This window comes from Piliocolobus tephrosceles, chromosome 2 (assembly GCF_002776525.5).
Source record: "Piliocolobus tephrosceles isolate RC106 chromosome 2, ASM277652v3, whole genome shotgun sequence".
NCBI classification, from domain to species: Eukaryota; Metazoa; Chordata; class Mammalia; order Primates; family Cercopithecidae; genus Piliocolobus; species Piliocolobus tephrosceles.
Window position 1 is genome coordinate 172,925,027 of NC_045435.1, and position 13,689 is coordinate 172,938,715.

At 42.1% G+C, this 13,689-nt stretch overlaps 1 protein-coding gene across 3 annotated transcripts in view; it reads left to right on the forward strand.

Moving 5' to 3' along the window:
- Positions 1-3,307: 3,307 nt before the first annotated feature.
- Positions 3,308-13,689, forward strand: part of TSC22D2 (TSC22 domain family member 2) — a 53,713-nt gene continuing 43,331 nt past the window's right edge. For 2 of the 3 annotated variants that reach the window (XM_023215419.1, XM_023215420.1), the window contains exon 1: positions 3,308-6,350. In XM_023215419.1, the coding sequence (XP_023071187.1) occupies positions 4,393-6,350 (1,958 nt within the window). In that variant the 5' untranslated portion in view covers positions 3,308-4,392. The remainder of the gene's footprint in view (positions 6,351-13,689) is intronic. The other variant, XR_002732269.3, reaches the window with a different exon arrangement.

The following is a 13,689-nucleotide window of genomic DNA, read 5'->3' on the forward strand; positions in this document are numbered from 1 at the left end:
GTATATTAAACTCAAAAACAGTATTTAATAGAAGTTTCCTTAAAACACCTCATTATCAAGTAGGCATTTGTGCATCTCAGTCAAATTATATTTTTCTTTATAAAAGTACTTATGGAATTTTATTAGCCTTAGTTCTTTCTCATTACATTTTTTTTTCCTTTTTGGGCAATACCACACAATGGACTCACTGAAAGGGTTTATTAATATGATATTGTTCCAGAAATGGAACCCTAGGAAAATCATACTAATAAATCAAGTACTACTTATTTAGACAACTGATATTTTTTTCTACCAAATGCTTTCTGGAACCTGAAAACTATTTCTCCATTTTGTGTTTTTCTAGTAGGTTGACGCAAAAGTGATTGCGGTTTTTGCCATCATGTAAGTGGCAAAAACCACAATTACTTTTGCACCAAACTCTAATAATTTGGTAATAAAAAACACAGAAAATAAGCATAAGCTATTTCTAAACTCTGGAAAAAATTGTTAACTGGGCTATAGGTAGTCCAATTCTTAATTCACAACACAGAGAATGTTCAATAAATGTCACTGTCTGATAGTATTAATGCTAAAGGGTTACTTCTCTTTGCCTAGGCCGTTGCTTAATTTCTATGGAAAGTATTTTCTTTATCCCATAATGTTTAATGTATCATTATTATTTTAAATATATTATATCTTCATTTTAAGAAAAAGTCAGGTTTTCTTGAGTATCTGGAGTTTACATTCCAGGATTTTCTATGAAATAATGCACCATCTGGTACTGATACGGTTAGATAATAATCTACGAAAATTTGGGGGTATGATGTTTACAGATGATGAAAAGATCTTGCTGCAGCAGTTTTTTATTTTATATCAGTAGAAACTCTCCTTAATTTTTAACTGCTTTTATTCCCCTGCATTATGTTTTCTAAACGTATCTCATGCATCACTGCAATTTGAAATATTTGAAAACAGTACCAGGTACAGAAGAAACAGTCAAATTGGGGGCTCTAAGAGCAGTAATCGAGTTTTCCCACAGCCTCTAGTATGGTCTCTGGGTGCAGGCATGCCGCCTGGTAACTGCATTAAGACTCCTAGTCTTGAGGTTTGGGACTCCAGGGATCTCTTTCTTCCAGTGAGTTAGGCTACCATGCTACTTATTAACAACACTCTATATAGGGAGAATATGTACTTGCATATACATCCTGCTTTCTATCATTTAAATTAGTTATTTAAAGGCTTTCATTTCTTTGTGGACCAACTTATGAATTACATACTTTTTTATTTAGATATAACTATGCCACTTTTTGTCCTCTACATTGATTTCAAACTTAATTGCAAAAATCAGAATTCTTATTTCTTCATAGCAGTTTGATGTAATAAATTCTGTAGATTTTTTTAAGGGCAAATGTATAAAAGTAGCTAGGGCCTTTAAACTTTTGGAAAACAGTATTTTCAAGAGAACTATTAAACACAAACACAAATTCTTAAACATCTAAATGAGACTTTTAAAAGTTATAAATCATATGCTTTTCCTAAGATGTCTTTGAACACCTTTAGCACCCTCATTACCAGAAATTTAGTCCAATTCTGGATCTCTTCTAAATTATCTTTATCTTTCCTTTCATCTCATAATATAACCTTTTAAGGAGAAATGGTCTTACAGATTAAGATTTTTCCTTTAAATATATGATTTAAGAGTATCATAACGAGTAATCAAGAAGTTTATATGATAAAATAATGTAAAGGAATGAGCAGGCATATAATACTCATTTTTCCAAAAGCACCACCATCAACACTACCCATTGATAACCACCTTAAACAATCTGGTAAATCAATCCAAAATTAAATTAAGCTTTTATAAATTCATATTGGATTTAACCATTTGATCTAATTTATTGATGGAAAACTGCCTCTGACAATTACTGAAATTACAGATTTAGAAAAGAAACATTCCATTAGCTATCGCTGCCACAATAGCATAACGTTACATTTTATTCCATTACTTTCGCCCATCTGCTTAAGAAATAGGGATTTTATGTGGTCTTATTTCACATTCTGACTCTAGTCACTTGGGTTTGGAGGGCATGATTTCCACTAAGATTAAAAGACCTACCTGTATAAATTACAACTAAAGACCTAAAAAATTCTCTGCAAATTTAATTCTCAAAACACCTTTTGGGATTCAAAAGTATTTCTATTCTTCAAAGATTAGAGAACCGAGTTCAACGATTTACTGAGTTATCATAATGTGATTGCTAACGCTGCAGTAGATATGAAATCTCGATTTCTATTAAGACTTAGACTTTACCTAAATGATGACTGCTCTAGTATGTCAAAGTTTAGGAGCCCATCCCCATTTTTTTTTAACTGTTTAAAAGAATGGCCTTACCATTTTCTTTGGCCAGGAACTAGCTACAAGATGATAAATTTGCCAGTACTTTCTTTTCATAGTTATGCTTTGTACCGGAACAGGAAAGGGTGCTTTATCACTCGTTATGGTTGTTTGTGGCCCAATCCAAATCATATAACACCCTGGCTGCTACTAACAGTTTTAGAATAAACAAAAAGAAGAACTATAATGCAGTAGGTTCTACATTTATAAAGCCCATAAGCTGATTTCGTGCCGAAAGTAAAAACAGTGTCAGGAGTTTAAATGAATCCTGGAATCACAGCAAATTCAGAAAATTTAGGAATACGTTGGTAACCCTTAAGCTTTTTAAAAACTGACTTCACCCTGGGCAAGTAACCATCCCCTGATGCCGTTGTTGGAGACAGAATTTCTGGCAGGAAGATAATTTTCTGACTCAATCTGGCTTGCTGTTCTTGTTTAATCATCCCCATTTCTCTGAACATTTTACTCCTCTGACGACAATGGTCAACATTTATTTTCATAAGTTTTAAAGTGATTTAGTTCTTTCAGCCGCATCTCTCTTTATCCCATCTAAGTTTTCCCCAGCCCCCATTCCTATCGCCCTCGTTTCACTAAGATTTTGCTAAACATTAGACACAAGCACATGACCTCCAGTCTTTCAATGTCTCGGAACAAACCGACGTAAAAACATCTGATTAGTTCCATTGTAAGCTTCCCTAGGCTTGGAATTTAAAAATTGTCTTTAGCTCGTCAATTCTTAAAGAACCTTCAACACAAAATTTAAATTTAAAAAATTTTAAATAAAGAAACCGCTCCCTTTTTAACCTTTAGCTCCGCCCATTGCCCCCCCACCCCAGGTTCCACGCGATACTGCAGGAAACCGGAGGGGGGGGGGGGGCGGAGCGGTGACGTCACGACGCCGGTGCGTCACGGAACGGCGGCGGCTGCGGCGCTGGCGGTGGCTGCGGCAGCGGCGGCATTTTAGTCAGCAGCGGCGGCGGCAGCGGGGCTGCTGCTTCTCCCAGCATCCCTGGCGCGGCCATTTCAGCCCCATCTTGGCCCAGCGGAGGGAGCTGCAGCCGCCGCTTCAGCAGTTTGAATTTCAGTTTCTCCGGGGTTTAGGAATTGGGCGCACCGAGGAGGAGCCGAAGAAGCCACCACCGCTACCTCACACAGCCGGGGCGCCGCAGCTCCCGTGCCAGCGGTCTGCCGCCGCCGCCGCCCCTCTCTGAGAGAAGCCGCGAGGGGAGGCCGAGACCGCCGTCGCCGCCCGCCCGCAGGGGTGGTTCCCCCTCTAAGGGGAGGACCGAGCCGGCTTTCCCCTCCCCCAGAGCGGGTTTCCGCCAGAGACAGTCGACATGTCCCTGGGGTTGAGCTCCGGCTAGAGCCGGGGAGGGAGGGCCGCCTGCCCGCGCCGCAGCCCCACCGCCCGCCGGCGGACCTTCAGCCAGCCCCGGCCCGCGGCTCCCGGCTGAATCAGGCATCTCCGACTCCGGACTCGCCACTCCTTCCCTCAGTCGGAGAGCCCAGCGCTGACGCCGGCACCGGCCTGAGGAGCCCGAGCGGGGCAGCACCGCCCCTCACGCCGCCGCCACCGCCACCGCCTCCTCCTCCTCCTCCTCTTCGCCCTCCCACTCCCACCCCCAGCCAAGGCCTGCTGACCGCGCCGAGCTGGACTGACCACGGCTGCCCGGAGACGGGAGAGGAAGCAGCCGGCCCGCCCCTGGGTTCGCACTCTCGCCGCCTCTGAGGGAATTGAATTGAGGCGCCGCGGCTGCGGGAGCTGAAAAGGAAGGAGGAGCCGCCGCGGGACTGAGACGGGGGCAGAGCCGAAGAGACAGACATAGAGAAGGAAACGAGGAGGAGGATGTCTCACCGGGCGACCAGCGCCTGGATCAGCTCGTGACTTACAGCGGCGGGCCTCAGACCCCAGCGCAGACTCGGACTTTTGTCTTTGGGGGCCCGTGCTCTGCCCTCCCTGGTTTCCGGCAGGACCCGGAGGAGTCGGCGTGCCTCTCTGCCCTCCAGCCTTCTTCACCATGTCCAAGATGCCGGCCAAAAAGAAGAGCTGCTTCCAGATCACCAGTGTCACCACGGCCCAGGTGGCCACTAGCATCACCGAGGACACTGAGAGCTTGGACGACCCGGACGAGTCACGTACAGAGGACGTTTCCTCCGAGATTTTCGACGTCTCTCGGGCCACGGATTATGGCCCTGAGGAGGTCTGCGAGCGCAGCTCTTCCGAAGAGACGCTTAACAATGTTGGGGATGCGGAGACTCCCGGGACCGTATCCCCAAACCTCCTTCTGGATGGGCAGCTGGCAGCGGCGGCTGCTGCTCCCGCCAACGGAGGAGGAGTCGTTTCGGCCCGGAGCGTGTCTGGGGCGCTCGCCAGTACCCTGGCGGCAGCTGCCACTTCAGCCCCCGCCTCAGGAGCACCCGGCGGCCCCCCGGTCGCGGGCTCATCCGCCGGGCCAGTGACGGCAGCCCCATCTCAGCCTCCCACCACTTGTAGTTCCCGTTTTCGCGTGATCAAGCTGGACCACGGGAGCGGAGAGCCCTATCGACGCGGCCGATGGACGTGTATGGAATACTATGAGCGGGATTCAGACAGCAGCGTCCTGACTAGATCCGGGGATTGCATTAGACACAGCAATACTTTTGACCAGACTGCGGAGCGGGACAGCGGCCTGGGCGCCACCGGAGGGTCGGTGGTGGTAGTAGTGGCCTCCATGCAGGGAGCGCACGGGCCCGAGTCGGGAACTGACAGCTCCTTGACTGCTGTGTCACAGCTACCCCCGTCGGAGAAAATGAGCCAGCCCACTCCGGCCCAGCCGCAGAGTTTTAGCGTTGGGCAGCCACAGCCGCCGCCGCCACCCGTAGGTGGGGCTGTGGCTCAAACCTCGGCTCCGCTGCCACCGTTCCCTGGAGCCGCGACCGGGCCGTCGCCAGTGATGGCAGCCGCGCAGCCCAGCCAGCCCCAGGGAACGGGGCCCGGGGGACAGACTCTGCCGCCGACGAATGTAACCCTGGCGCAGCCGGCTATGTCCCTGCCTCCGCAGCCGGGCCCTGTAGTCGGCGCTTCTGCTGCGCAGCAGCCCCAGCAGTTCGCGTATCCTCAGCCTCAGATACCGCCCGGACATTTGCTGCCCGTCCAGCCCTCCGGCCAGAGTGAGTACCTGCAGCAGCACGTGGCCGGCCTGCAGCCGCCAAGCCCCGCGCAGCCCTCATCCACCGGCGCCGCAGTGAGCCCCGCCACGGCGGCTAGCCTTCCCGTGGGCACCGGCCAGAATGCCTCCTTGGTGGGCGCGCAGCTCTTGGGCGCATCTTCCCAGCCCAGCGAAGCCATGGCCCCCCGGACGGGACCAGCGCAAGGTGGGCAGGCCGCGCCATGTCAGCCGGCTGGAGTGCCCCCGGCTACTGTGGGAGGCGTGGTGCAGCCGTGCATGGGTCCTGCCGGGGCTGGGCAGCCCCAGTCCGTGCCTCCGCCGCAGATGGGTGGCAGTGGTCCGCTGTCAGCCGTACCTGGTGGCCCTCACGCCGTGGTGCCCGGAGTTCCAAACGTGCCTGCAGCCGTGCCCGCTCCAAGCGTGCCTAGTGTGTCTACCACTTCTGTTACTATGCCAAATGTACCCGCGCCTCTGGCCCAGTCTCAACAGCTGAGCAGCCATACACCAGTCAGCAGGAGCAGCAGCATAATCCAGCACGTTGGGCTGCCCTTAGCGCCAGGCACACACAGTGCACCAACAAGTCTACCACAGTCTGACCTAAGCCAGTTTCAGACTCAGACCCAACCTTTAGTCGGGCAAGTCGACGATACTAGAAGAAAATCAGAACCCCTACCTCAACCACCACTTTCTCTCATTGCTGAAAATAAGCCTGTTGTGAAGCCGCCTGTTGCAGATGCCCTGGCAAACCCCCTTCAGTTAACACCTATGAACAGTCTGGCCACCTCTGTATTCAGCATAGCTATTCCTGTTGATGGTGATGAAGACAGGTATGGAAATCTCTATTTTAAATATTTGATAGAAATGCTTGGCCAACATTGTAGCTTAGGATGCAACTTTGGGAGATTTGTTGTCAACTGAGGCCCTTAGCATTTTTAAATACAAAATTTAGTGTTTGGTAAAATTGATTTAGATTGCTGATGTCAAAGGGTGTAGTGAGTGTATTGGTCATGTCACAGTTGTTTAAAAGCACTAAAATGGGTCAGGATGCAACATTGTTTACTCAAAAAAAAGTGAATTTAAGCTTAATCCTTACCATTTAATGGTGGTAGCTAGTATGTTATGCTCCCATAGAATTGTCCTTTTCTTACATATCAGTCACACTCGAACACTTAAGGCAGACAGATTTGTCAGTGTGAGTTCTGAGGCTGAGACATAATATTACTTACAAGTTTTCCTTTCTGGAAAACCAGAAGGCCCTCTAGTGAAAAAAAAAAATCCATGTGAAGAATCTCCTCCAGTGTATCTGGAAAGGCTGGAGACATAGTGGTGAAATGTCAAACCCGGCTTTGAAGATCATACTTAGTTCAGCCTTTTGATTAAAGAAGGTACACCCAGAGACTTCTCTAAGATACTTTTTTTTGTTGTTAAGCAAAAACTGTACTGGAAAGATCTTCTTACCTTCCATCAGTCTATTTACTATAAGGAAAGAGAGGTTGAGATCAAGCCTTCAACTTTAGTGAAAGCTATAGTTCTTGAAATTTAAGAGTAGTTTTTTAATAAAAGTGTAAATGTTAATAACTGGCTCCCTGTATTTAGGGATGCTTTTTTAATGGCCTAAATAAGAATTGGTGTGTTGCTACACCAATACCACAACAGCTGATGTTTGATTATGGTTTAATGAGGATTTTTGTGGTTTTGAGGAAATGTCACATGTGAATTTGACATACATATTGCAAATTTTTAAAAGCTGACTCGTTGCAGTGTTTTAAAATTATATTTTAAAATTATAGAAAAAGTTTCACGAATTTCACAGACATTTCTTTGCTGGGGTTTTTGTTTAGTGAGAGGCTAATTTTAGGTGTTTTTAAAAGATGAAAACTGGTATTATGGATTTCCAGAATAATTAGTGTGTGGAAGAATACGATGACATATATGTTAAAGCTTTCTCTTTCTATGGTTTCTTCTGAGTTCCTTCACGTTTCTTAACCCCCCATTTCTAATTAGCCTTGTATTTTTGTTATATACTTCTGTTGGTTTGAAAAATACTCACAGAAATTCATTCATCTTCTCTGCTTTTTGTAATTTAAAGTTCATCTTTTTTGTAGGTGACTTACTTATGGGGAGTCTTTCTTCACTTGAGAACGCTTAGAGAACACCACGTGTCCATAAGTGCACTCAGCTAGCTAGTCATTGAGAAATTTTGTGTGGATGGGACTACCAAGTGAACTGATTCCTCAAGCCACTCAGAAAAATCTGTCTACTTTTTATAGTTGCTCCCATTGTCATACACAGGGACACACCTGTAACACAGATTGAGTTTATTTTTTCGCCTTTGGTAATAATCAACAGGCATCTTCTCTTTTCTAGCTGCCACAAGCCAATTTTTTCCTGATAAGTTGGCAAATAACCTTTTCTTTCCTCTGTTCCTGTATACTGCCCCAATTCCTGACCTACCCCACTTTCTATACACACACACCCCTCCACCCAAGAATGCACCCAAGAATGCAGATTACGTTTTCCCTCCTCTTCACACCTCTCAGTTCACAGCATACATACTTAGGTTGCTCAGAACTTTAGTATGATGATAAGGCATGAAGCAGATAGTTCTGTTGATAGATGGAAATTGAAATGTATTTTTTAGGGTATGACATCAAAAATGCATTTATTTTTTCTCTTACTGTGTTAACAGTTGGTAATCTGAAGAATCTCATTTCCAAATTTGTGAATGTTTGAACTACAGATACTACTGTATCAGTGTTCTTATCAATTGCAACGGTTAATTCAGTGCAGGGGTTTTGATGTATGTGCAGTCCTATTTTAAACATGACACTTACCTCCCTCACCCCAATCATTTAAAATCTACATTGCTTACCAAATGTTCATTTCTAATTTTTGTTATAGTCTTTCATTGGTTTTTAACTTGACATGTTAGTTTCCAAGATGTAATCTTACACATTTGACTGTTTTGTCACTGGTCCAACATACCTGGTGAAGGAATAAATCCATTAAGTAGAAATAGTTGGGGTTTTTTTGTTTTGTTTTGTTGTGTTTTAATAGAAAGCCTTAGTAAAAAACAGGGCATTTTAAAATTTTGTGTTTGAAATTAAATAACAGTTTTCCAGGCATGTGTTTAAATTACTGAGATGAGTACTTTTGAGGAGGCTACTATCTTAACTGAAAATTTTAATTTTAATGTGATTTTGGGTTACCGCCTTAAAATCTGCATACAGTTTTATATGCAGTCATTCAAATTTGAAATAAAACCAACTGGAGTGAGAGGTCTTGAGTAATTACGATTTAAACTTTGCAAGTAGTTTGACAAATTTCAGATCCTAAGGAAATATTTGTAAATAAGATGTAGGCTTTTTAAAAAAAAAAAAAAATTAGGACTTTAGTGAACAGTCTATTTCTTTGAGAAAAGGAAGGAAAATGGGAAATTAACAAAAAGATTGAGGTGGTTTAGGTTGATACATTGAAAACTCGGTATCTTGAGATTTTGGTTCCACTGCCTAATACAAAGCTCTATATTGGCTTAATTTTTGAGATAATTTAGAATTAAAGAACCGGGCCTTATAGTAACACATCTTAATATTATCACACCTTTAAAAGGCTGATGGTTGTATATGCAGAAGGTTCTCAATTAGCATTGCCTATTGACTCTACGTTAATTACCATAAAGTTTATCTTTCTGGCCATTTTCATTAGAAAGGTTTATGGTCAGTTGTTGAGACTTTTCAAATTGATTTTGTGTAAACTGGTGGATGTAATGGTTGAAAATACAATTCTTAAATGTGTAGCTACTTTTATAGTGAACTTTACAAAACTTGTTTAAACTGCATACACGCTTAACAGTCTCCTATAAATGAGAGGAGGTCCAAAGTATTACTGGCCCTTTTGGAAAAGGACCACAGTACAGATCACTTTCCATAGATAGCCGACCAGTGTGAACTCTGTAGGCCGCATTCCAGGAACTCTTATGAATGGCTGCAATTGTGAGCTGTCATCTGTGGCCAAAAGACTGTTGAAAACCTGATTCTAAGGATCCTTTGGTGGCAGATATTTCTATGTCTTGTTAATGGTTTTATTTGTGTGGTTTGCTAATGACCACTGATAAAGTATTATACATTGTGAAAGTTAAGTGGTATGTCCTGGTATGTGCCATAAATACACTGTACACTTATATATATTTTAAAATTCTGCTTTTTTTTTTACTTGAAGTTTAAGTGAGAGGATTACATAAATGTATACCAGGAGGCAGAACTGTCTCAATCTTAGACCTCTGTTACATGAAAGTCTCACTGAATTGAAGTCTCTAAAGATGGACATTTCTGTCTTGAATATGTTTCTTGGAAGCTGACATTTATCTGTTAAATTGTGAAGGTAATTTTGCTCTTGTAGGTTTACAGTTGATGTGTGAATTACATACTAGATACTATCTTAGGCTTATCTACATGTTTAAGAGTGTTCTTACTGAGGAGTTAGTAATAAAAATGTAAAATCATATATATGTGATATTATTGTTTAGTATAAAAACTGATATTGACGTATTCATCAGGAGCGCCACATGGATTACTAAAACATATTTTATTCATAAACGTGGCTTGAAGTAAAAGGAAATGATAGTTTTCCAAAAAGGCTTACGATTTTCCGAAGTACCTGAAATTCCTGAACCGTGAGCTATATCTGTAGGAGTGTGGCCTTTTGTATTCACAGTGACACATATTGTATAAAATTTTATGTGAACTAAATCATATAGGCCAAACATTGTTAAATATTTTTAGAAAACATAATGGCTTATATGTGTGTGAATAATACAGATTCCAACTAACTATTTTAGTAACACTTGTTTTTTCTCTTTAGGAGATCACAACCCCTGAACTAAATCACCTTTATGAGAAGTCATTTTATATAGGACTGGTGGTAGGGGTATATATGTTCTCTACTTCCTGAGAATAAATATAATGCCAATTCATTTGTTATTTAAGAATCCTGGGCCAGGGGTGGTGGCTCATGCCTTGTAATCCCAGCACTTTGGGAGACCAAGGTCGGGATTGGTTGATGTTTGAGTTTGAGACTAGCCTAGGCAACATAGCGAGGCCTTGTCTCTACAAAACATTTAAAACTTAGCCAGGTCTGGAGGCCCACACCTATAGTTTTAGCTACTTGGGGAGGCTGAAGCAGGAGGATCGCTTGAGCCCAGGAGCTGGAGGCTACAGTGAGCTATGTTATAATATTGCACTGAAGCCTGGGCCACACAGCAAGACCCTGTCTGTAAAAAGAAAAAATAATTCTGATAGCACTAATTTGGAAATAGTGAAATACAGTACTGGATCTGTGAATCTGGTACTTCGCAATTAGGAATGGGAGTCTATCTGTCTCTGCACCAGAAAAGATCAGAAGCAGTTATGAACAAATGGCAGCCCCACCAATCAAGTAGTAAAGAAACCCAAATAAATCTGTTTCCTAATAGAGGAATGGTAGTTAGGAAAGTGTAAAAGGATTCTGACTTTCCTTTCCTAAAATGGCAGGAGTTGGGAGCGGGGAAGTGTAGAATGATAGCAGATAACCAAGATGGAAGAAAATACAGTGGAATAGCATGAGATATAGTCTCAAAAGAAATAGGAACACTTGTGAATATTGAGGGACGATGTTCTCATTCTTTCTTTGAAGAATTGTTTTAGTCCAGTGTGTATTTCCTTTTCTGAAGATTCTGTTTATTTCTTAATTGCATTACTCTCTAAATACTTAAAGTATGAGGAAGGAGAGGCCTTACAAAAGCAGGTCTGTCTGGTTAAACATAGCCTGAATGATATTCCCTAAGTAATTCCTTAATTGGAAAAGCAGATTTTTAGTAAGAAATATTAATAATATTTAAGGGGTATGTGTAGCAAAACTCCTGATATTTAAGTGTATGGTTTTTCTTTATACTAAACCAATGGGCTTGTGATTTGAGGCTACTATTTTCAGTGATATTGTGTGAATTATTGAGTCCACAAAGAATATGTATACCTGAATCATTGGTATAATGTCTTTCCCACAGCAATTCTTGAACGTATCAAATTACTCAATATTTGTTATATTCTTAATCAGGCATTGCTTAGGGCAAAAACTGGGTCTCCCTTTTTGTCTCCTACAAGATAGGAACAGTAGCCAGTTTGCACCATTCCTATACATCGTTCCATGACTTTAGTAAGCATACTTTGATATATACTCTTCAAATTTGGCTTAGTAATATTAAAGGTGTATTGATAGATTGTTTCTTGTATGAAAGTATTGCATGAGTTCTGCTCTTTTTGTTTTTTTTTTTTTTGAGATGGAGTCTGGCTCTGTCGCCCAGGGTGGAGTGCAGTGGCCAGATCTCAGCTCACTGCAAGCTCCGCCTCCCAGGTTTACGCCATTCTCCTGCCTCAGACTCCTGAGTAGCTGGGACTACAGGCGCCCACCACCTCGCCCGGCTAGTTTTTTTTGTATTTTTTTTTTTAGTAGAGATGGGGTTTCACCATGTTCGCCAGGATGGTCTCGATCTTCTGACCTCGTGATCCGCCCGTCTCGGCCTCCCAAAGTGCTAGGCTTACAGGCTTGAGCCACCGCGCCCGGCGAGTTCTGCTCTTAAATCAGGTGAATTAAATTTCATCTGGATTGCTTAGCTCAAATTTAAAGCCGCAAATCAGACTTAAATAATTAGTGTTTAGTATTTAGTTTGATTTCTTTGTACCCAAGCTAATTTTTGTTTAAAAAGAAAAAGTGCTTCCATCCTTTTAAGTTGTACATTTATTTGTGATGTTAAGTGAAAATTCTGCAGATAATTTAGTTAATTTTATTAGAGTTTGCCTGGGACATATACCTATTATTAGGGTAGGCAGGACAAATAAGTAAAGTCTAAATGTTAAATTACTTAAAGCTTCTTTTCCCATAAGCCTTTACTAAAATTTGTCTAAAGAATATTGCCTTGTAGAAGATGGAGTTTGTGATTAATGTGTCAATTATTATAAATAATGATGGCATAGTTTTAAATGTTAGTGTTAGGCTCTTCATCTTCATTATTACACAAGTATATCATTTAATCTGAATAAAGGATTCCCAAAGCTAAGTGTAAAGCCCACTAGTTTCTAAAGTAGAGTTAGTATTTAGTTTTTATCAAGTGGTTTTATATGTTAAAGCAAAACAAATCTTTGCTTGGTATACTGTCTACCTAGTCTTTGAAGACAAAACAAAGGAGGGAGGAGCTATTTTGATCAAATAAAACCAATAGCATGTTTAATTATGTGTTAATATATGTGAATGACCATTACAGAGACAGTGGAGTCAGACATACCTGGGCTAAAATCTAACTGCTGTATTTGACCTTGAGCTAGTTGGCGTAGATCCCTTGTTTCCTCTTATGAAAAATGGGGATTGTACCTACCTGGGAGAGTTTTAAAGTATTAAATGATGTATGCAAGTAATTTGAACAGTCTGTGACATAATATATGTGGCAAACGTATGTCACAGAAATGTTAATATTTCAGTGTCCAAACTGTTCTCCCAGATCACCCCTTCACATGCTATAAATCATACCAAGAATATTCCATTTTAGTATGAAAGCATAATTGTATGGTATGGTTGTAGTCAGAAAAAAGGAGATGATGTTTTAGTGCAGAGGAGTCATGATGTTATAAGAAGTATAGGGAATTGTGTTCCAGTCATGGCTCTTCTATCATTTAGCTGGTTTCTTTGGTCAAGTCATTTCACTTGTCTGTCTTTCTTTTTTGAGACTTTGTCAAATTTTAAGATTTCTTCTAGCCTTATGTATATGAGACCATACATACAGGTGTGCTTTATGAGAGAACGGCAAACTTAAACCTTGTCACCCCTTTCCTGCCACTTGACTATTGTGTGGCAATAAATGAAGTTTGCAAATACTCATTAAGTAGGTTGATGGCCCAAGAAAACATTTAAAACAGCATATCAGTCATTCAGCTTTCATGATGCTCTGTGAGTAGTGAGCACTGGAATACAAATATGAGATTATCCTGCCCTCCTAGATCTCAGGCATTTTCATCATCATGAAAATGATGATCAGATGTGTACTTTGACATCATTGTAGGTGGTGATGGAGTAATATAAGGTGCTAATGGGAACAATTTGAGACGTCGGGTCAGGTTGGGATTGGGAGGGTAGTAGACT